The 20,068-nt window shown below is 53.0% G+C and overlaps 1 protein-coding gene across 1 annotated transcript in view; it reads left to right on the forward strand.

Moving 5' to 3' along the window:
* Positions 1–2,651: 2,651 nt before the first annotated feature.
* GALNT14 (polypeptide N-acetylgalactosaminyltransferase 14) overlaps positions 2,652–20,068 on the forward strand; it is a 98,091-nt gene continuing 80,674 nt past the window's right edge. The window contains exon 1 of the mRNA XM_075749391.1: positions 2,652–2,949. Coding sequence (XP_075605506.1) covers positions 2,821–2,949 — 129 coding nt within the window. The 5' untranslated portion in view covers positions 2,652–2,820. The remainder of the gene's footprint in view (positions 2,950–20,068) is intronic.

Below are 20,068 nucleotides of genomic sequence, written 5' to 3' on the forward strand. Positions count from 1 at the left end.
TGACTTCAAATAACTCTGAACCTACAGATTTATACTCTTGCCTTATTCTTGTTTAAATAGCTGTTACCATCATCTGCTCAATATATTACCTGTCCCAGCACACATGGTCAGGAGGAATATACTTTCTTGGAGATCTTACTCATTGCTAGAGCTCCTCGAATCTCCGGTCTCATCACGGGACACCTGCACAGAGCAGCCACAGGGCTGCAGCAGGCAGGGACTGGTACAGTGTCACCGTAGCACTGCTGCTGTCACCCTCCTTGCTGATGTAACGGCGGTGCCAGTGGGGAAGAGTCGGGCCTCTGCTCGTTACCTCTGCACGGCACAGCGGGTTATTAATCACGGCGCCAAGCCCTGCCAATAAAGCTTTCCCTCAGCAGAGGGAGTTGTTTCTCAAGGTAATAAGATAGCATTATCTGATTGCATTTTTGTCAGGTATGTCCTATTTATTACCTTACCTGTAATCTAATTTGTAATGTATTTCCCTGATATTTTCTATATTTCTCCCCTATATTTTGTAGTAACTTTGGCTGAAAGTCTGACCTACAAGAAAGATGAGGGTTTTAATCCAGCTTTGAATGATAACACCAAGGTGCCTTTATCTGGAAAAGCTCTCCTAGCATGGAGAGAGGTCTGGCAGGAAAAGCTCAGCACCCTCTGCAAACATGTCAGGGGGATGCTGTGTTAGAGCAGCTGAGGTTACTTCATCCCAGCCAGGAAAACACCAGCAGCTACCCTCTACTTGTGGCAAGATGATCTTTTTGGTCAGAAAGCCATTCCTGCTCCAAAGGGGTTAGAGGCAGGTATGTGAGAGGCAGCAACCAGCCCATGCCAATAGTGGGGCCCAGCAGAAGGTAAGAAGACAACAATGTGAAAAGCCACCATTGATGTGCCTCAGCTGCTGAAAGTTGCTCAGGTGCCTCACCTTAGCTTTCAGAAGAAAGCATAAAACACCAATTTGGGGAAGAGAACACCACCTGAAGGTCCCCTTCTTGGTTGGGCGGAGATGTCTCATGGTGGCAGAGCTGGAGCGTGGTGGTCCAGCTACCCCAAGCACGGGTCTGAGGCAGGTGAATTGGCGTGATGAATGGTGCACGCCATGGGAAGAGGTGGCATTTTCAGGCTGGCACAGGCCTCCCATGCAGTGTTGGGCTGGCAGCTCACCACAGCGTGAGGACTTTCCACTCTCTTCCCACCTGGTTAGTTCTGCTCCTGCTTGGCTGAGTCACTGCTGTTGTTGTAAAACAAAGTTCAGCCTAAGCCTGCCTGCTGGACCTGGATTTCATCCTTCTGGTAAAGGCGTTTCAAAGTCAGATGGCCTTAAAACAAAGAAAGAGAAATGCCCCTTTTTGTGGATGCTAATGAAATTTTTATCTGGGCATCTCTCTGTGAATGTTGGGCCTGAGAGGCATGGATTATATGTTAGGGGAGAAGGTCTTACTAAGCCCTGGAAATAAATCAGAGGAGGACAGAGGATGAAGATCACAAATGATAAATTAGCAAGTGACAGAAAACAACTGCAGGAAATAATAAAACCAGGAGGAGTGTGTGGGAAATGCATAGGAGAGGTTGTTTACAACATGTGCATCGGACTTTCCAGCATTTGACATCTTATCTCCAATTCATTCCATATGTTACTTTATGCATGGATTCCTTTTTTTATGGGGTTTGTTCTATAGTTTTTGTACTAACATGAATGACTCACATCTGCTCCAATGCTTAATTTATTCTCTAATGTCTTCTGCAAGGAATTGCTCAGCTCCTGCAATACTTGTCAGTGGCAGAACTGGAAGAGCAGTGCGTCGGGCAGGTGAGCAGGGACAGCTGAGTGAGGAGTCCTGCTCTGAGTTGGTTGGGTTTTTTTCTGCTTAGCAATGTCTGTATTCCTACTTTGGCCGCCCTGTGTGGATGGGCTGGCTGTGCCAGGGCTGTGTGTGGAGCCAGCAGGGAACACCCCACGGGACAGGGATACAGCTGAGGGCTGTTCCTGCAGGACCACGGCCTGGCACCGAGCTGCTGCCGGCATACCAACAGCGGCCCTGCTCTGCGTTGATGATTATGATTTTATTTTTTAAGTGCTCTTGACAGCTCCGGAGACTCACATCTTCTCTTCCAAATCCAGTAATTAAATTCCACCTACCTGAATTCCCCCTGCTGTTTCAATTGGATAAATTAATCTTCCCGTCGTGTCTGAGCCTCCTCTGTGTGTTGTTGAGCGGTGGCCTCCCCTAGCCCTGGCGCCGGACGAGGACCGGCACGGAGAGCGGAACGGGCCAACTTCGCAGCGGCGCTGCCCGGCCCCGCACAACCTTTCGCTCGGCTCGGGGGCGCTGGGAAGTGGCCCGGACCCACGCACGGTGCGTGGGAGGGGAGAGACATGGGCGTCCCCGGTTACACACCCTCCCAACCGCTGTGCTCGGTGTCCCCGTCCCCGGGTACCCGCATCCCCCCCCTTCCCCCGCCGCGGTGCGGTCCCCGGCGGAGCGGGCAGGGCAGCGGCTCGGCTCCGCAGCTTCCCCCGCCGGGGCCGGGGTGCCAGCCCGGCTGTCTGCGCGCAGCACCTTCCCCCGGCGAGCGGCACCGGCTCCAGCCCCCCTCCTCCCGGCGCCGGCGCCTCCTCCTCCTCTTCCTCCTCCTCCTCCTCCTCCTTCCCCCCTCCCCTGCAGAGCATGCACTGCCCGGGACTCGCATCGTCGGCTCCGAGGCGGGCGGGCGGGCGGTTCAGACCCTCCTTCCAGCCGCCCCGGAGGCGCCCCCCCCCCCCCCGGCCCTTCGTTCCCGCTGCCCCCCCCCCGCGGACTTTTCCCACCCCTCCCGAGGATGAGGCGGCCGACGCGGCGGCTGGCGCTGTCTCTGCTGGGGGTGCTCTGGCTCGCCGCCCTGCTCCTCTTCTTCTTCGGGGCGAGGAGGAAGTTGGAGGCGGCGGGAGCCGAGGGACGCACGCCGGAGGTAAGGAAGGGGTGGCGGGGCCGGGAAGAAGTTCCTGGCGATTTTCGGGACCCTCACCCCATCGGGTGGTTACACTTAAAGTTTTGCACCGGCTATGTGCCTCTGGGGGGGTGGGGGGGTGTGGTTCGAGTCCTTTCCTTACTCCCCACCGGTGAATTAACGCCCCCCCCCCACCAATCCCCCCGCGAAAATCCCAGCCGTCCCCCCGCCCCGGTTCACCGGGGGCTGCAGCCGTCGGGGCTCCCCGCGCCGCGGGTGCCGCCGGGGGTGGCAGGGGCGCCGGCGGTACCAGCCCTCTGCCCCGCTCCCAACTTCGAGCATCCCTCGCTTCGGGCCTTGGGGTCCCAGGGAGCGGGGAGACCGGCGCGCCCCAAGAAAACAAAGCGTGTGTGTTTTGTCACGCGTGGGAGACGTGCGGTCTGGGCCGGGTGGGCTGGCCGGGTGACTCCTTTCCCCCGTGGGTCACGCAGCCCACTCCTAAACAAGAAGGGTTCGGTCCTGTCCCCTGGCCGAAACGAGAGGGGAGCAGGCGGAGAGCGCTTAGTCGGTCCGTGGTCGGGGCACAGCGGCTGGCAGGGCTGCGGGTACATCAGCCGGCTTCAGCCGCTGGGGCTGTTCATTACTGGTTTTCTCTGAAGGCAGGGCGCGGGTGGGAGCGTTGCCCTGGAAGTCTCAGCCAGGATGGAAGAATTTGTAATCGCGTGTCTCTGTGTCATGTTTGAGTCCCTGGGGTGCACCGGAGTGACAGCGTGGGAGAGATGCGAGGAGCATCCCACCCGAGGCAGGGAGCGGAACAGAGGAGTTTCACTGCTCAAACGCTGCAAAAAAGCAGGGGAGCTGCAAGCAGCTTCGTTTGAACAGGGTCCCATGTCCTGTCCTCTCTAATGGCTGAGCTTAGCCGAGGGTTAACTGTCCAAAGGATACAGATTACTTGCTGCTTTTACTTATACTGCCATAAATCGTGAATAAATTAATCGGGGTTAGAGCCCAGGTCCTGAAAATCTGCTGTGATTAAGGATTATTGTGGCAGAAGAAGGGTGCGAGCCCTCAGCCCTGCTTCTGCACCAGTGACACCCAACTGAGCATTTGGGCCATGACGTACAGCAGCTAGACGTGTTGGCCAGGTCTTCACAGAGTCTCGTACGTGTGTCACCTCTGAAACTGAATTAACAGCTCGATTGGGAAAAAGAAAAAAGTCAGTACTCATAAAGCTTACTTTGATTTTTCATCCTGAGGAATTATTGGTTTTCCATGTTTTTTAAATAAAAATGATTGAGGAGGTTTTTTCAGGCTTTCAGAAATCTTTCAGTCCTAACAGAGGGGAATGAATCTATGCAATTTCAGGCCCCAACATAAATAATTAAATATACATATATTTATTTATTTAAGCGAGGGTTGGTAATAAGTCACTGAAAATAGAAGACAAGCGCTTTCTTAACCGTAACTATGCTTTGGTGTCAATAGGTTTCTATCGGAACTGTGTTCTTAAAAATTGCAAAATAAGACCTCCCCTGTTTGACGTGAGCTCTTATATTCTCCTTGAAATGAACCTTGCTTCTCGCTTAGCACCAGCTGCAGCTGAATTGCTGCTTCGTTTTCCAGCCCGTTTTGACTCTGCTCCGGTGCAAGGCTCCCCCCGCCCCAAGGTGCGGGTTGCTCCTGCTGTTAGGGGCACGGCTGGGCTCCCACGGCTGGCGAAGCAAACTTCTCCAGCCACGCAGGATCAGGCCCCGAGTTTCGAAGCTGCAACTGCCGAGTTGCCATAACTCCAGCAATCTGACTGCTAAAATTGCCTCTCCTTCATTTCCTCTGAATTTTCCATCAAAATAGTTGCATCCCCTTGAGATCCATAGAGTGCAGATTCTTTTTTTTATTTAATGCATTACATTTTTTGGCTTTGGAAACTGCTTTTGAGCGGTATGACTTATAAGATGGTCGTGAGCATGGGGAGGTGATGTCACTTCAGTTAACCCCTCTGAATGGCCGCAGGGCTGACTTGGGTACCAGAGGCAGGGATGCTGCGATCCAGAGAGGAGCCTGGCAGTGTCCCCCTTTCCCCGGGCCAGCGGGACCAGCCGATGATGAAAACTTGAGCGGTTAGAGTTGTCCTCCCAAATTCCTTTAGAAAGAAGCGGAGGTGGTAGGTTGCTAACAGCAGTGCAAACTTTGTAGCACAGCTATGGTGGAGAAATGGAGCAAATCCACGTCAACTTTCCTGGCAACGTTTTCCGATGTGGTTTTGGTTGGGTTTTTTTTTTTTTCACACCCCCCTCCTCCCCTCCCCTTCTGCCTTCTCTCTCAGTGGAGCTTTATTTCTGCGGCCATATGCGCACCATATATCATGCCTCATGTGGATTTAACCTTTAGACCCTTCTAGTTAGGCTCCAGCTGGTAATGTTGCCTCCTGCCCTCGCCTGTCTCCCGGCAGGGCTCGACGGCACGCGTCCGATGCTGGAAGGCTGCGGTGCCTGAGCTCGCCGGCCGGCCGCAGCGCATGGATGGCTTGCCCAGGGCCAGCAGCAGAGCTGCTGCTCTCGGAGCTACCGCCCTCAGCTGCACAGAGGGCTTGCCAGCCAGCACTGAGATTTTGGTCTGAGCCCCCCCCCCTCGCCCTTTACCCCAAATCTTGTGCCAAGTCCACCGCTCGGCTTCCCAGAGGAAGGTTTGTGATGTTTTTCCTATAACCAGAGAACCCTATGTTGGGGTCAGCAATGTCTCCAAGGAGCAGTTCCTCGGTGCGAGGGGTCTGCCACGGTCTTCAAGTCCTGCCTGTTCCTGAAACACGCTGCCCGGCGTTTCGGGCAGGTCTGACAGCGGTAGCTGAGCTTTCCCGAGCTGCTCGTGCCCAAAGGGGTAGGCGCAGCCGTGTGTTGTAATTAACTTGGCTTTCCCTCCCCTTTCTATTTTTTTTTTTTTTTTTTTTTGGTTTCCCCTGCTAATCCCATCTCCGTGGATCTCTCACTGCTGCTTGGTGGTGGGCAGGCTCAGAGGGCCCCCCTAGCCCTTCCTCCCCTCCGTCCATGTTGCCTCCTTTCCCTCCTCCTCCTCCTCCCTGCCGCTTGCAGCTGCGGGCGGTACGTGCCGGGGCAGCTGGAGCAGGCTGAGGCTGGATTTTTAGGGTGTGGGACTCCCTCCCGGCTGTGGGGTGTAGTAACCTTGCAGGGCTGGTAGGGTGTAGGACAATATAACTCCATTTAGGACCACGAAGCTGTTCCTGGGACAAACTCCCTGGTCCCTCTGGTGCTGTTATTACTGCTGTCGCTTGGGTGTTTTTTCTTTTCCAGAGGGCAGATCAAGCCCTGTTAGTGCGGTAAGCAAAACTCGCCCTTGCCCTGCCCTTTATAAAGTCCTATAAATGGGCTGAGAAGGGAGCCGTAGCGGCGTGCCTGCCTCTGCCAGGGTGCGTTGCCCGCATGGCCCCGGTTAGCGGCCGGGGGCTCAGCCCGCAGGAAAGCCGAGTCTGATGGATGAGGGTGTAAGGACGTGGGGCTGCTCGGGGTTACGGATCAGCTGGGATTCATCGAGGCCTCCTGCCCTCTGTGCCTTTCGGCAGAGGGTTTCGAAATACTTTGCAAGCATTAATTAGTTCCAGCCTGTCTCCCTGCCCCGGCAGTTTTCCGGCTGGATAAACTGGGACCCGGAGAGGTTAATTGAACTTTGTATCCTTCTGGCTCTCGTTGACTCCAGAGGAATTGGAATCGCTCAACCCTCTTGGAAAATCAGGCTGCCGGTGACCCACCTGAAGTCGCAGAGGGAGGCGGCATCGGGGCTTGGCACGTGCTCCGGTAATCCGGGCTCGTGGCCCCGCACTGCTGCCCGGCATCGCTCCTGCCTCCCCCGATCCGGCCCTTTGCTTTGCTTTGGAAAGGAGGGGGAAACAACATATAAATTAATAACTTAATTACATTAAGAAATAATGAGAGGAACTGATACGCGGGATTAATTACAAGCAAATTCCCAGATTGATTTGTGAGGAGTACGTGTAGCTGGCTCTGCAGGGACGTTTCGTGAGCGCGCTGGCTTGTGCCTGTGCCAGGCTGCAGCCGCGCGGCCCCGGGGGATGCTGAGGAGGGAGCAAGAGAGGGGTAGGAGACAACCCCTCGGTGGTCTCATCCCCTCCACCCGGTGAAGCCATAGCAGAGCAAAGTGGGGAGCTGGCTGTACAGCAGAGCCCTGCTGCAGCGAGGGGCTCGGGGCTCAGGGGGGGAGGTCTGGGCTCCGGTGCTTGGGGCCAGCAGTGCATGCAGGAGGGGCAGGAAGACTTGGTTGTTCGGTTTGGGGGTTTTATTTCTCTTTATTCCCTCCTGCGTGCCAGCTTGCTCCCTCTGATGAATGGCTGAAGCACAGCTGACGGCCTCTGGAGAGAAAGCGGGTCCATTGTGGGCTGGATTGCAGGAGAAAAGTTACGGAGGAAAAGTTCCTTTTATTAAAAGAAGTGACCCATATACTTGCCTTGTACTGGCATTCGCAATGCAACAGCTCCTTTCTGAGTGTGTTCACGTGCGGCTGGGGGATGGCTCCTGGGAGGTGATGAGAGGCTCGGCACCCTTGCTGCCTGCTCAGAGCGCTCCGGGGTGCTCAGCACCCTGCAGGATTGGACCTTGACGTGGAGGGACGCTTGCCAGCTTTGCGCCTGTGTGCCTTGCACCAGCCTGCGCTTCCTTCTGCATCATCACCATCTAGAAAGCCTCAGCACCTGGAGCTCAGCTGACAGTTTCCAGATATTAAATTCCTGTCAGTTTTATAGCAGCAGAGCCACTTAACAGATTAAAATAACTGTGTATCCTGCAAAAATTCAGATCTTGACAATTAAGGGATTGAAGTGCCAAAGCTGTCAGGAACAAAAAGGCGGGGATGCTCGGGCTGGCTGGGGGCTCGGCTGGGGGCATGGGTGGGTCTGGGATGGGAGAGAAGATGAAATGTCTGTAATGCTTTGCTGGTGAAATCCCACCCTGAAATCTCTAGGAGCAAACCTAGGCTTTCTAGGATGTCCAAAGCTTCAATGGTGCGGGAAGGAGGAGATGGGTGGAATCCAGTTGCTGTCTGCTGCCAGTGTATTTAGCGATGGATGTGGAAATACAAACCAGGAAACCATACCCAAGCTGTCCCCATCTGTGGGACCAGACGGGGCAGGTCTGGTGCATCAACGGGTGCCTTTCTCAGGCTCTCGCCTTCCTTCTGGTGAGCTCGGGAAAGCGGTTTGCTCAGCATGGCCACCTCCTTGTGCAAACACCTGCGTCCTCGTGGAGCAGGAGCCAGGTGAGAAGTCCTGCCAGAGTCAGCTAAAAGTCACCTCAGCCACTAAGCCAGCCACAAACAGCCTGCCTTGTATGTCTCGTTTAATTAATCTACTGACTACGTGTCAATGTGCTCTCCGAGATACCTGTGAAACAAGAGGCGGTCAGTGAAAACTTGGTTAATTTTTCACTAGTAATTGCAATGAATGAATTTTGTCCCCGTTACATTCTGGTAGAGCTCTGTGTTGCAGCTGTGACTGATGGGGGCATAAATATTGATTGAACAAGACCTGTTGGCTTTGTGAAACGGTGAGCGTTGGGATGTCCAGGCACCCTTCCTAGCTCGGTGCTTTTAAAAAAACATCGAGGAAGGATGGAGAGGATGCAAGGATTACACTTCTTTGCTGGTAAGATGCTAAATAAATTTCTATACGTGAGTCTTTTTGACGAGAGGTGTTAAGCACCAGAAGAGGAAAAATACTTTTCATTCTGCTCTGGAAGGATAGAAAGACCTGAAAAAGTCCTGCTGCCCTGCTCCAAAGGGGTGTTGGAGGTGGTGACGCTCCTGGGGTGAGCTGGGCTCGGGAATGTCACGGTCTCTCTTGTAATCCGCTTCCCCTGGCAGAGCCCCTGCGGAGCACCCTGCGCGCTGCCAGTGAGATCACTCTGGGCTGCAGCATCCCGCACCGGCTGGCGTGGCGTGGGGTGCCGGATCCCCTCGGGAGGTGACAGGGAAGGGCCCGAGCCCCTGCAGCTGGGTTTTTAGGAGGGCTCAGCTCTGGCTCGTTGGTGACCCTGAGGGGTGGGTTTGACAAAGGAAAGTCCTGCTTTTGAGCAGGGAGGTCTCCGAAGCCAGCTCTGTGTCTGGGTGCCGAGGCATCATAGACACAGCATGTGTGTTGTGAAGTGTTTTCATGCCTGAGAAAGATGTCAGCTATCAGGGAAGGGTTTTTTTTTTTCCTATTTATCCTTTGGCCACCTTAGATACGTACAGAGGTGGATTATTTACTCAAAAACCTGGTTTTTTTACTGTTTTTCTCCTCCTCGCTCTTCCTTTCCACGATAAGAGAACATCACCCTGATTTATTTTGATGTGCTCACGGCCCAGGGCCTGTCTTGGCTGGGTTTGCTTCCTCTTGCTCTGCCGAGATGTCTCTTGGCCCCGGCTCTGCAGCGTGATCCGTGTGTCCCGGCGGGCAGGGGGACTTGGCTGCAGGGTAAGGGCTATAAATGGGGGTGCCTGAGGGAGGCAGCTCTGGGGTGCATTTTATGGTACCGGGACTAGGGTATTTCTTTCCCTCCTGAAGCTGAGGGGTCAGTGGAAGGACGTAGAGACCCAGGGCAGAGCGTGCAGGGCACGGTCTGCCGAACCGCTGTGGTTTAGCGGGCACGAGCTGGGCGAGCTCGGATGCTGGAAGGGCAGCGCTGGCAGAGGCGGCCTTGCAAACAGCAGCGTCTTATCAGCGCGTGCGGGTGGAGCGTTACTGTCCCAGGCTGGCAGATCCCCGCGTAGCTGGATACGGGCTTTGAGCAGAGGTGTCGAGCCGAGCGTTTTTCTTGGATCTGTGGACGTGCGTGTTCCAGTGCACGCAGCCCACGGGACGCCGGTTTGGTGCTTCTGGGTGCTCTAGTCTCTTTGCCGATGGGAAAAGCAAGCTTGGGAGAAGCCGTGGAAATGCAAAAGGGACCTACTGCAGCTGGGAGAGAGAAAGACTGTTATAACCCTTTCCCTTGCGCGAGGGCAGCCCAGCATTTGGCGCAATAAACCCAATTACGGGAATGTATCTGCAGAGAAAGCAAAAGTAGGATCTGTTTAAGAAAGACGTTTGCATGAAGGGGTAATTACGTGTAGCCTAATGACAAAGGGTGCAGCGGATTGACTATTAATTGGAGTAGCGCGAGCAGGAGATTGCTGGCGTTAGCTGTGTGTTTCTTGCTGGCTTCCTCCTGTTTAAAGAAGGAAGGGGTGAGGCAGAGCAGATGATGGGGGGGGGGTTTGCTCCCAATCCACTTCCCCGTGCAATGAAAAAGCCATTTCTCCCCCCTTTCTCTAACAGTGAAATGTTCAGATTTTGCCAGCGACACTTAGCACAGTTGCTTACTAAGCTGCAATTAAATTGATTTCCCACCCTCTTTCCCCTTTTTGGTTCCAAAATCTCAGCAGGAGTCAGCGTTACAGGAAGAGTGAGCCAAGGAGGAGATCTTGGGGCCCTATCTTCTGCTCGTCTAAATCAGTAGTGCTCCGCTCTTCCTATGTATTTCCACAGGAGCCGGGGAAGCTGGGCTGCTTGGATACAGATTTTCCCATATAGCCGCTGCTCTGGTGGGGAGGGCAGCCCTAGGTCGGGCAGGATCGGTCTATAGGGTACCCTGGGAAGCCGCCCGCTGCGGGATGGGTGTTGGGTGTCCCGGGGGAGCTGGGGCTCTGGGTGCCTGTGGCACGCTCGGAGGAGGAGGAGGATTTCTCATCGTGCCTTTGGAAAATGATCGGTGGCGACAGGTTCAGCAGGAGTTCACCGCTTGCTTTACGGAGGCGGCATTAGTAGTACTCGTAGTTTGCTTTCAGTCCTGCTGTCTGGAAGCTCCGTATGAGCCTTAATTAACCCTCACCGCAGCCCCGAGGGAGCGGGAGGCGTGTGGCAGCCCTTTGCGTGTCGCAGAGAAGTGTTTCAGGAGGGGGCAATGTGCTGGTTTCGCTTCTCCGTGCAGGGACACGCTGGCTTGGGGACTGTCCTCAGACAGACGGGACATGGAGACATTGGTGGTGGCACCTGTGGGGCCCGGGGGGGGGGGGGGGCTTGTGTCCCCTGCCAAACCCTGCCTTGCTGCACACAGGCAGAAATTAGTGATGATTTACTGCAAAGCAGCTCGAGCTCCGGCTTTGCGATATTATTTGGAGAAGCAAGTGAGCTAATGATTGCCTCTCATCTCGGAAAGGACCGTGGGAAGTGCGGTGCCAGAAGAGAATTGATTCAGCAACCAAACAGGTTCATTTTCAGATCAGGCTGAAAGACAAGGAAAAGGCAGATTATTATTATTATTTTTTTTTTTTTAATATTTTTTTTTCGCCTCCATTTCATGTGCAACTGAGGATTTCAGCCGTTCCCTCCTTGGTTGTCTAGTGGAAATGCCAACAATAAACCTGATTGGAAAGCGATATGAGGAGAACAGGGTTCGTGCAGTGCAAAAACAAACGAGCTCTGAAATCGCCTTCTATTCTCTGAACGTTTTTCGTAGAGCCGAGGAAATTGAGACGGATTATTCTTGGGGTTTTTTTTTTGTTTTTTTTTTGAAGCCACTGAAGGAGTAAGTCCAAAAGATGTAATTTGGCCCAAGCAAGGAGAGCAAGGCTGCTTTGTCCTGGCTTTCTAAATAGCTTTGCCTGCATTTAGACACACACCATTTCCTCCTCAAGGACCACTGTCGGCATCCGCTGGTTACAAACACACCTCATAACACATTATGGAGGCATGTGGCTCACAAATAAGACACGAATATGTTCAGCGGCGCAGGCCTCGGTTGTGGCTTCCCCTGGGCTGGGGGGAGTTCGTGCACATCTTTTCTTTCTTGTGCATTGAATTTTTAGTTGCTTGTTGTGAGGTGAGACTGAGAAAAGATGGGAGGGAGGAGTTAGAGGTGGCAGCAGGCTCATTTTCAATGGCTAGGGTCAGTTCTTTTTATTAAACATTGATCTTTTAAAAAAATTTTTTTTGTTTTTTAAAAAAAGGGGTTTTTTTCTCTGAGTCAGGGTAATCTGGGTTGATTTGGGATCCTTCAGGATGGAATAATGTCCTCTAATATCCTTTGGGCTCTGCCTCGGGGGATGTTTGGAACCCTTTGCACTCTGACCTTGCCCAGCCGAAATGCAAAACAGGGGGGTCTGGTTGGGGCAGGCAGGGGGTTTTTTGCAGCGGGGTGGGCAGTGGGAAGGCATGGGGGAGCCACTGGAGCTGGTGCCTGGGAGCTGAGCTGGGAGGGAAGCTGTCGTGTAGCACGGCCCTGCCTTTCGGCAAGAGCAGAGCTGGGTGCGGAGGAAGCAGGGAGGAGCCGTGGTGTTTATAACGCCCGTTGCGTTTTCCCGGCGCGATAATACAGTGTAATTTGGAGACAGAGAGACTCAAACATGCATTAACCAGCCATCTGCTCCTACAACTGGGATCAAAACGGATGAATATCTGTATAACGCTCAGAATTAAACCGCGTACGGTGTGTAGGCCGCGTAAGGTGTGCTCCTTGCGGTGTCGCGAAATGCTTTGTGAGGAGCCCTCCCATCCTGCCTCCCCGTCCCGCTGGGATGTCTCTGGTTTAGGTCTCTTAAGAAAGAACCAACCATCCTGCAGTCCTTGGGGATGGGTGCTCAGCCCAGCGGTGCCCCGGCGGTCCCGTCTGCTGGCCATGGTGTATGGAGGAGCCAGTTTTTGGGGTGGGGGAGATGACACGCATTGCCTGGGGCCGGCCAGCGCCAGCTCTCCCTGCCCTGCTGCCCTGGCACGGAGCAAGGCAGGGATGGACGGATGGCTTGCTATGGCAGAGGGGCAGCACGTGTCTCGGGAAGCTGTCAGCACCGATTCTGGTGTTGAATTGGGTTGAAATTCCTGGGAAATGAGAAGGAAAGCCAATTTGCCTTTTGTTTCTTAAATTTTGACACTTTTTCTGTATAATTGAGTACCCAGAAAGATACCGTACTGTGAGTTCGAAGAGTGGGACTGAGGTTTTAAAGTGGATTGTGCTGCTGTACCCATCACCTCTTTAATTTAGCCCCTCAAAGTAGATATAGTTTGGATCCTCCCCGATGCGATGATGTACAAGAGTAACCACGCAGCGTGCTGGGTGGCCTCTGCTTCCTTTTCAAGCAATTATTCTGTTTCATTCCCTACTGCTCCCTCCGGAGCCTGGAGCCCATAGACAGAGGACAACGTTATGCACTTGCACTTCCACGCAGACTTTTCTGTTGTGCTCGATGCTCGTGAAGCCAAAGGCTTCACGGGCAGTAATAATTCTGTTTGCGCAGCTCCTGGATAAATAAGGATGTAGATCCCCCTTGTAGAGGTATTACGTGAAGAATTTGGTCATCGCTAGAAATGATGAGAACATTAAGCCTAAAACCAGCCTGAAATCTGCTGAGATTCTAGCTGCTGTGGTCTTTGGAAGTGTCAGGTATTTGTGCAAAATTAGGCTTTGCAAAGTCTGCTCACTTTGCCGGGTTTGGTGGCATTCTCTGGGGGGGGGAAGTGAAATATCTGAGCCCATTAGAGAGGCTGTCAGCTGCCTAATTTGAAGTCCCAGCCTTAGAGCTTGGAGAAGGAAGGATGTCTCAAAACAGAGGTCAGCAGGATTTTGTAACAGGACCAAAACAACTTTTTTCTTCCCTGGTTTTGTTATTTGAAAGAGTCTGGTTTTCCCTGCCCAACCCTCAATCCCCCTGCAGTAGAAAAAACAGCCAGGACTTTTTCGAGTGCAATAGCTGAAATTTGAAATTAGACTTGCAAGTGACAAAAAGAAGAGAATTGGATAATGAGAAGAGCGGTATGTTGGTGGTCCCTGCTGCTGATGTGGCGTTCGTTACTGCGCACAGATATGGATGTATCTCCTCAACAAGGACCTCCCGGATGCACCTGCACGCTCAAGAAGCACGACATTTCTGAAATGAAGCATAAAATACAAACACAATCTACCTTGCAATGTGAGAGCAGGCTCCGGCAGGCATCCGAACGCTGGGGAAGGTCGTTCAGAAGTTGTTCTTCACCTGAGCCGCCACAGGGCTTGGGGAGGTGAGGACACCTTCCCTTCTGGAGGCAACGTCAGCGAAGGAAAGTCAGCTCCAATTTGGCCTTTGCAAGCAGAGGCTCCGCTAGCGTGTGTGAGGCAAGAGGAGAATGTGTCGGTACTCGAGGGCACCGGCTGCGGGGAGGTGAAGTGCGATCGACCTTCCCCAACAGGCGCGAGTGGTGTTCTGTAAAACAGGATTTCTTCGCTCTCAGTGCATCCGTGGGAGATCAGGTCCCTGCTGGCATCGTGGCCAAATCCCGACACTGAATGCATCCTAGAAGTGAAGAACATCTCTACTATTTAACCAGACCCTCGTGCACCTGCTGTTGAACCAAAGCGTTGTACGTAGACCGCAGCGTTGAGCTGGGGCAGAAGCGGGTGTGAAGGCACTTGCCGTAGGTGGAGCAGCACGTGGAGATCCAGCACAGGGGTTTGCCCGTGCGATAGCTGGAAATGAGCTCATTAAATAAAGTGTAATTTGCACTTTTTAATCTCAGTGATGCCTGTGTGCGGGCACCTGCATTTGGGATAAAAGCTTATTCTGCTTCAATTAATTTTATATCAACATAAGCTGAATAATTAAAGGTGTGAATGAAAGGCTGGGTAGTTATTTCCCGTCCCTCTGGTGCACAGTCTGTGCTGAGGTACCTGGGGGGGTGGGAGCACCCGGCGATGCAGGTGTTAGTCCAGCTGAAACGTGCCTGCACCATCTCACAAACAATTCCGAGTTTTTATAGGTAAATATCAACCGGGATCAACTAATTGTTGATGCAGATCTCCTGGTATTAACACCAGTTTGGGTCTTAGCACCAGCAGTGCTTATCGCCTTCCCAGCATCTCTCTTCCCAAATACAGGCTTGCTTCTCAAGATGTTCTCCCCATCTTCAGGCAGAACTAGCAGCCATTACAGTATCCGAAAGATAAAGCACATTAATTCCCACTTCCCCCCCCCCCCCCCCCCTTATTTCCAGAATACTGTGTGTCAAGTCCGTAGGGCAGGAGTGGCTGCACTTCACAGGCATTTTGTTACAGTAGGCTGCAATAGATAACTGGCCATTTCTGCACCGAAATCACAGGAATTTTTTTCTGGATTATATTAATCCAATAAAAAAGTAAAAGTTTTTAAAGTGTAAAAGCTGGGCAATTTTTTCCTTTGAGAACTTGACCTGAAAAGTGTCGCTATTTCTGAGGCGCAGCTAAATTCATGCCGTGCTCAGGATTTCTTTTCCTCCCCCAGTAATCCTTTTCCAGTGCATCAAACACAGGTACAGGAGATTAATTTGCTGGAGGTCTTAATGTTTGCCCGGTGTTACAGGGACCCAAATTCCGCACGGGGCCAGCTTTCACTGAAGGAGGCTTTAAAGCCACCCAGTTCATCCCAACGTGTGCTTAAGAGCTTTTGCCGCATGGGATTCGGTTTCAAGAGAACGTACCGGGAAGCCAACACTCGCTTTTTCTGTAAGTGGCACTGATTTCAGATGCCGTAAGGAGCACGGTGAAGTTTGATAACCCAACAGCGTGGTTTAGTGCCTTCCTTCGCGCTGCCTGGCCGTGCTCTTGCAAGGAGCCGCGGCGTTATTACAAGGGCTGTTAAATGCCCTTAATATTCATGCTGTTAGAGGGAGCGTCGCTCCTGCGGGCTCTGCTCTCTGCTGCTGTTTGCAACAGCATCGCACCAATGATTAAATCACCGATGCCGCATGGAATAGTGTGTGAAGCCCCTCCAGCCAAGAGATTCAAAGGCAGAGTTAAATCTTTCCCGTCTTAAGTGACGGCGTTGTTTAAGCAAACAAAATGCAGAGGGAACGGTTCAGAGCCTTGAAATGAGATGGGAAATGAGCCCCTTGCAGAGAGGGTAGGAGAACGGGGCACGAGCGCCGCAGGGGAAAGGAGCCGGGGGGGGCGGTCAGGGGGACACATGCGTGATGCATGCTGCTGTACGTGCTGCTGCTCCTCGTACTCTTTTCAAACGTGGATGGGAAAAGCAGTGTACTAAGATATATATCTTTATGTGTATATACATATACTGATATATACTTGGTAGTGCAGCAAATGGGGGAGTGGTACAGGACGCTCTGATGGGGTGTGGGGAGGCTTTTGGAGCTGAAGCCAGCAGCTGCTGGGCTGACCCCCGATCCTTCCTGATCTCTTCTGGGTGCTGGGGAGAAGCTGCTCCCTGTCGGTTTTTCTTTGTGGATCAGTCGGTGTTGGGTTTGGGGAGCATCCCTTCCCCGCTGTGCCCGCGCTGTCATCCCAGCTCCCGGGTTTCCTTGGCTGGTGCCGGGACGCAACCGTTTTCCTGTCAAAGCCTCGTGCCTCGCACGCAGCCTCAGCCGCTGCAGAGGGGGCTTCAGCCTGCCAGGTGTTTTAGGGAAAAGAGCCAAAAGCAGTTTCTTGGTACCCTGCTTCACTGGCTGGGCTGCTCCCCATCCCTCTCTGTCCCCCAAGGCCGTGTCCTCTCAGCTGTGGGCATTGCAAGCAGGCGGCTCGTCTCAGCGGTGCCCTGTTACTTCCCGCTCTGCCCCAAATCGTGCAGCGTCCGGCTGGCCGCAAAGACTCAGATTTAGCTCATGGGGGGACCGGGGGGGCTTCGAAAGGCCCGTGGGTGTCTGGGAGAGGGGTGCTGAGCCGAACATCCTTGTCCATGGGGAAACGCTGGGGGCTTTTCCAAGGCCGGTTCCCAGAGGCGCCGCAGCGGCCTCGGCAGCCCCTGTTTTCGGCACCGGCATTGCCGGGGAGAAGGCTGACGCCTCCACAAATGGCTCGTTTACGTGGGTTGCTTTCACGGGGTCTCAGTGAGAAGAGTCCCGATGGGGTGGCCATTAACGAACCTGTCGGTTAATCGCTCCCCCGTCGGTTTCGGTTAGAGAGAGCAGCGCGACGGGGACGCCTGGCTGGGCGCCGGCAGGAGCCTTTGCTCCACGTTTGCCGAATCTCCATTGATTTTTTTTGAGCTTGTCACGCTGTTCATTAGGAGAGGGAGAGCAAATTAGGTGCTTAGCAGAAATGCTCTGAGTCCATCCTGACGGAGCAGATTTTTCCGCTGCCTGGTTGGGGGGGGGGGGGGAGGAAGTTGTCTTGCCCAAATCTCCTCTGCTCCCAGAGCGCTCAGCCTCAAACCTCGTGTCGTCCAGGGGTGCCCCGCAGCGCATCTGTCCGTCTGCCCCATCCTCGCAGATTTGCCGCAATGAGAGAGCCAAGAAAATTGCATTGTTGGTGCTCTTGGTTTGTGGGATGATTTTCTGCCTTGTCTCTCCTTCTTGTCCTGCCAACTCTCATGGCCGGGTCCCCGTTGCGTGTTGGACTTGGTGCGTCCCTTTTTTACGTAGCTCGTGCCGGAGCTGCACTGATTGAAGCAGTAAATCAGCTTGCTGGTACTGAGGAGATAAATGATGGCTGTAATATGAACTGAGGGGGAGCAGATTAAAGGAAAAAAAAAAAAAAAAAGGAAAAATTGGGAGAAAAAATAGTGTACTCAACAACGGATGGGCTATGAAATGAAATATCTATCTTGACCAAGGCCCCTCGGCACGGCGGCGTGGTCCTAGTGATGACTCGAGGCACTGCAATGGGACCTGCTGGGGAAGGAAAAGGGCGTTCCCGTCGGTGCACGCCGCGTTCATCCGGCGGGTACCCCAACGGGACAGCAGAGCCATGCCGGCACCCCGCCTTCCCCCCCTCGCTTGCTGACAGCACCTAATGGATGGCGGAGATAAGGATGAAAGCTGGTATCCACGGCGCGCACCGAGGCGCGGGACTGAATAGAGGGCACCAAATGGAGCTAAATCATAGACCAATTTATAGTCTTGCTGTCTACAGCTGCAGGGAAGGTTTGAGCTGAGATACTATTGTTTGAATGTCTCTACAGCTCTTAAGGTTGCACCCTCTCCATTTGCTGCCTGCCTTAGCTGTGTTTCTCTTTTTTTTTTTTTTTTTTTTTTTTTAAATTTTAAAGCGCTTTCCTGCTGCTGGAAAGCTGACAGCCCCCAAGGCTTAAGTCTTCTACTGATTTCTGAAGGCAGCGGTGGTTTCTGTGTCCCTGGGCTGCGCAGACGGTGTCCCTCAGCCCTGGCCTGTGCTTTGGGGCTGGAGAAGGCTGTGTGGAGCCCAGTCGGTGGCATCCCCACCGGTGGGTAATTATCTGCTCGGAGCTGAACGGAGCCAGGCAGCTCCCCGTGGGCCGCAAACCAGATGTCAGGTGGCAGTGATTTAAAGCCTCTGTTGTCTGGAGACAAATCAGTGATAACGATTCTCTTTTTTTATAGATGGGACTTGGAGGTGCAGGAAGTTTTAATGGGGGGATGCTTTGTAAAATTAGCTACTTAGCTAAGTTTAGCAAAATCTTAGCCAATTTAACCAAAAATGAGCTAAATTCAGCTAAAATCATCAAAGAACTGTGATTCTTGATGGGGGGAAAAAGCAGAAATCAGAGGGGAAAGCCAAGAGTGAGTAACATTGATGAAGTTGCTCAGGTCCGTAATTCAGGAGCTTGCCCCCACCTTCAGCATGTTGCTGAGTTTTGGGCATCTCACTGGATGGGTCCTGGGTTGGAAGAAATTAAGGTGGGTGATGGGAAGTTATCTGCAGGGAGAGAGAGGGGTTTCACCGGTGGACCTTGCTGCTGCTGGGCTTCTGTGGGGTGGAGCACTTGATGTCTGGCAGCAGGAGGACCTGTGTGGCTATCCTCAGCCACAGGTTTTATAAGAGGAGGAAAAGAGATGAGGGGGAAAAAAAAAAAATCTCGTGACTCGGGATGGTCTCTTTTCCAGCTCTGGCTGGAAAAGAATTGGGGAAAAGCATCACTCCTAAGGGAGTTGCATGTAGCTAACCAGCGTGGAGAGGTTTGCATCTTCCAGGCTGGTGTTGGAGGCAAGGTGTCTGGTGGGATGGTTTGGGAGTGATTTCCTTTCTGAGGTTGGATATGGAGAAAAAACAACGCTGTTGTAGTCCTGTGCCCTTGGAAGTGAAACACAAGGAAGGAGAGATGAAGAAAAGCCTCTGTGGCTGAAGGAGGAGGTGAAAGAGGGTGAGATGAAATTAAATTCTGCGAGCCTGCCCATCGGCCAGGAGTCTGTGGTGAACTTCTGCCGTGTGCCTTGGGATCTGTCACGACTGGGAGCACTTAGTAGGTATTTTTCCTACGGCAGAGCTACATCTTTCTGGAGATGTTAAGCCGCCAGAAACAAGATGGGTCGCTGCAGATGTACAAAGGGCTTGGATGTATGTTTTTCCCTTTATCCCAATTAATGTTCTGGATAGTTGTAACCCCCATGGAAAATTATTCCTGGTAGAGCATTGGCAACGTGCCAGTGGCTTTCTGCCTTTTGCCTGTTCCCAGAAGAAATCCCGGCGGTTTAACCGAGGGTTACTGTCCAGCAGTGGCGAAGCTGGGCTGTAGGGTCACCATCTTCTTCTCCTCCTCTGCTGAGGAAGTCCAGGGACCTGATGTCCCCTGTGGATCAGGAGAGACCGGAGAGGTGGTTTTCTGGATTGTCCATGCTGGCCTGGCTCTTATTTGCCCATCTGTTTTCAGCCCTTGGAGCCAGCAGAGTTGTTGCGTCTGAGTGGTCCTGATGAGACCGGGGGCTGATGCCAGGGACGGCCGTGCGGCAGCATCCCTGTCTGCGGAAGGGGGACCCCAACCCGGGACATAAGGCTAACCCCAGAGCCTGCACCGCCCGGGGGGGTGAGAAGGGGGTGCAGAGCTGGTTCGGTGAGCAATGCAGGGGTTTGGCCGACACCCCCACCTCGCTTCTGGGGCAGGAATTACTGTGGTGCTTTCAGGAAGGTGATCTTGGAAGAATTGTCCTTGTGGAGGCAGAAATCTGAGTAATGCCTCAGTTTGCAGGCTGCTCTGATAAACTTTTGTTTTCAAAAGTGAGAGACAGGTCACACAGTCTTTTTGCTTCCTCCAAAAAAACCCAACCCCCAAAGCAACCCCCTGCCATTAACACAGTGGGTAAGGCAAGGAAGAAATACTTTTTTTTTTTCTTTCCTCATTTGCTTTCATTGACTATTTTATCAAGAAACATTCCCCTTGGCCTGCCCAAAAGCACTCAGTTTCAGTTAATGAATTTATTTCTCCCAGCTGGAAACCCTGCACTGACAGCAGT

The sequence above is a fragment of the Balearica regulorum genome, chromosome 3 (assembly GCF_011004875.1).
Source record: "Balearica regulorum gibbericeps isolate bBalReg1 chromosome 3, bBalReg1.pri, whole genome shotgun sequence".
Taxonomy (NCBI): Eukaryota; Metazoa; Chordata; class Aves; order Gruiformes; family Gruidae; genus Balearica; species Balearica regulorum.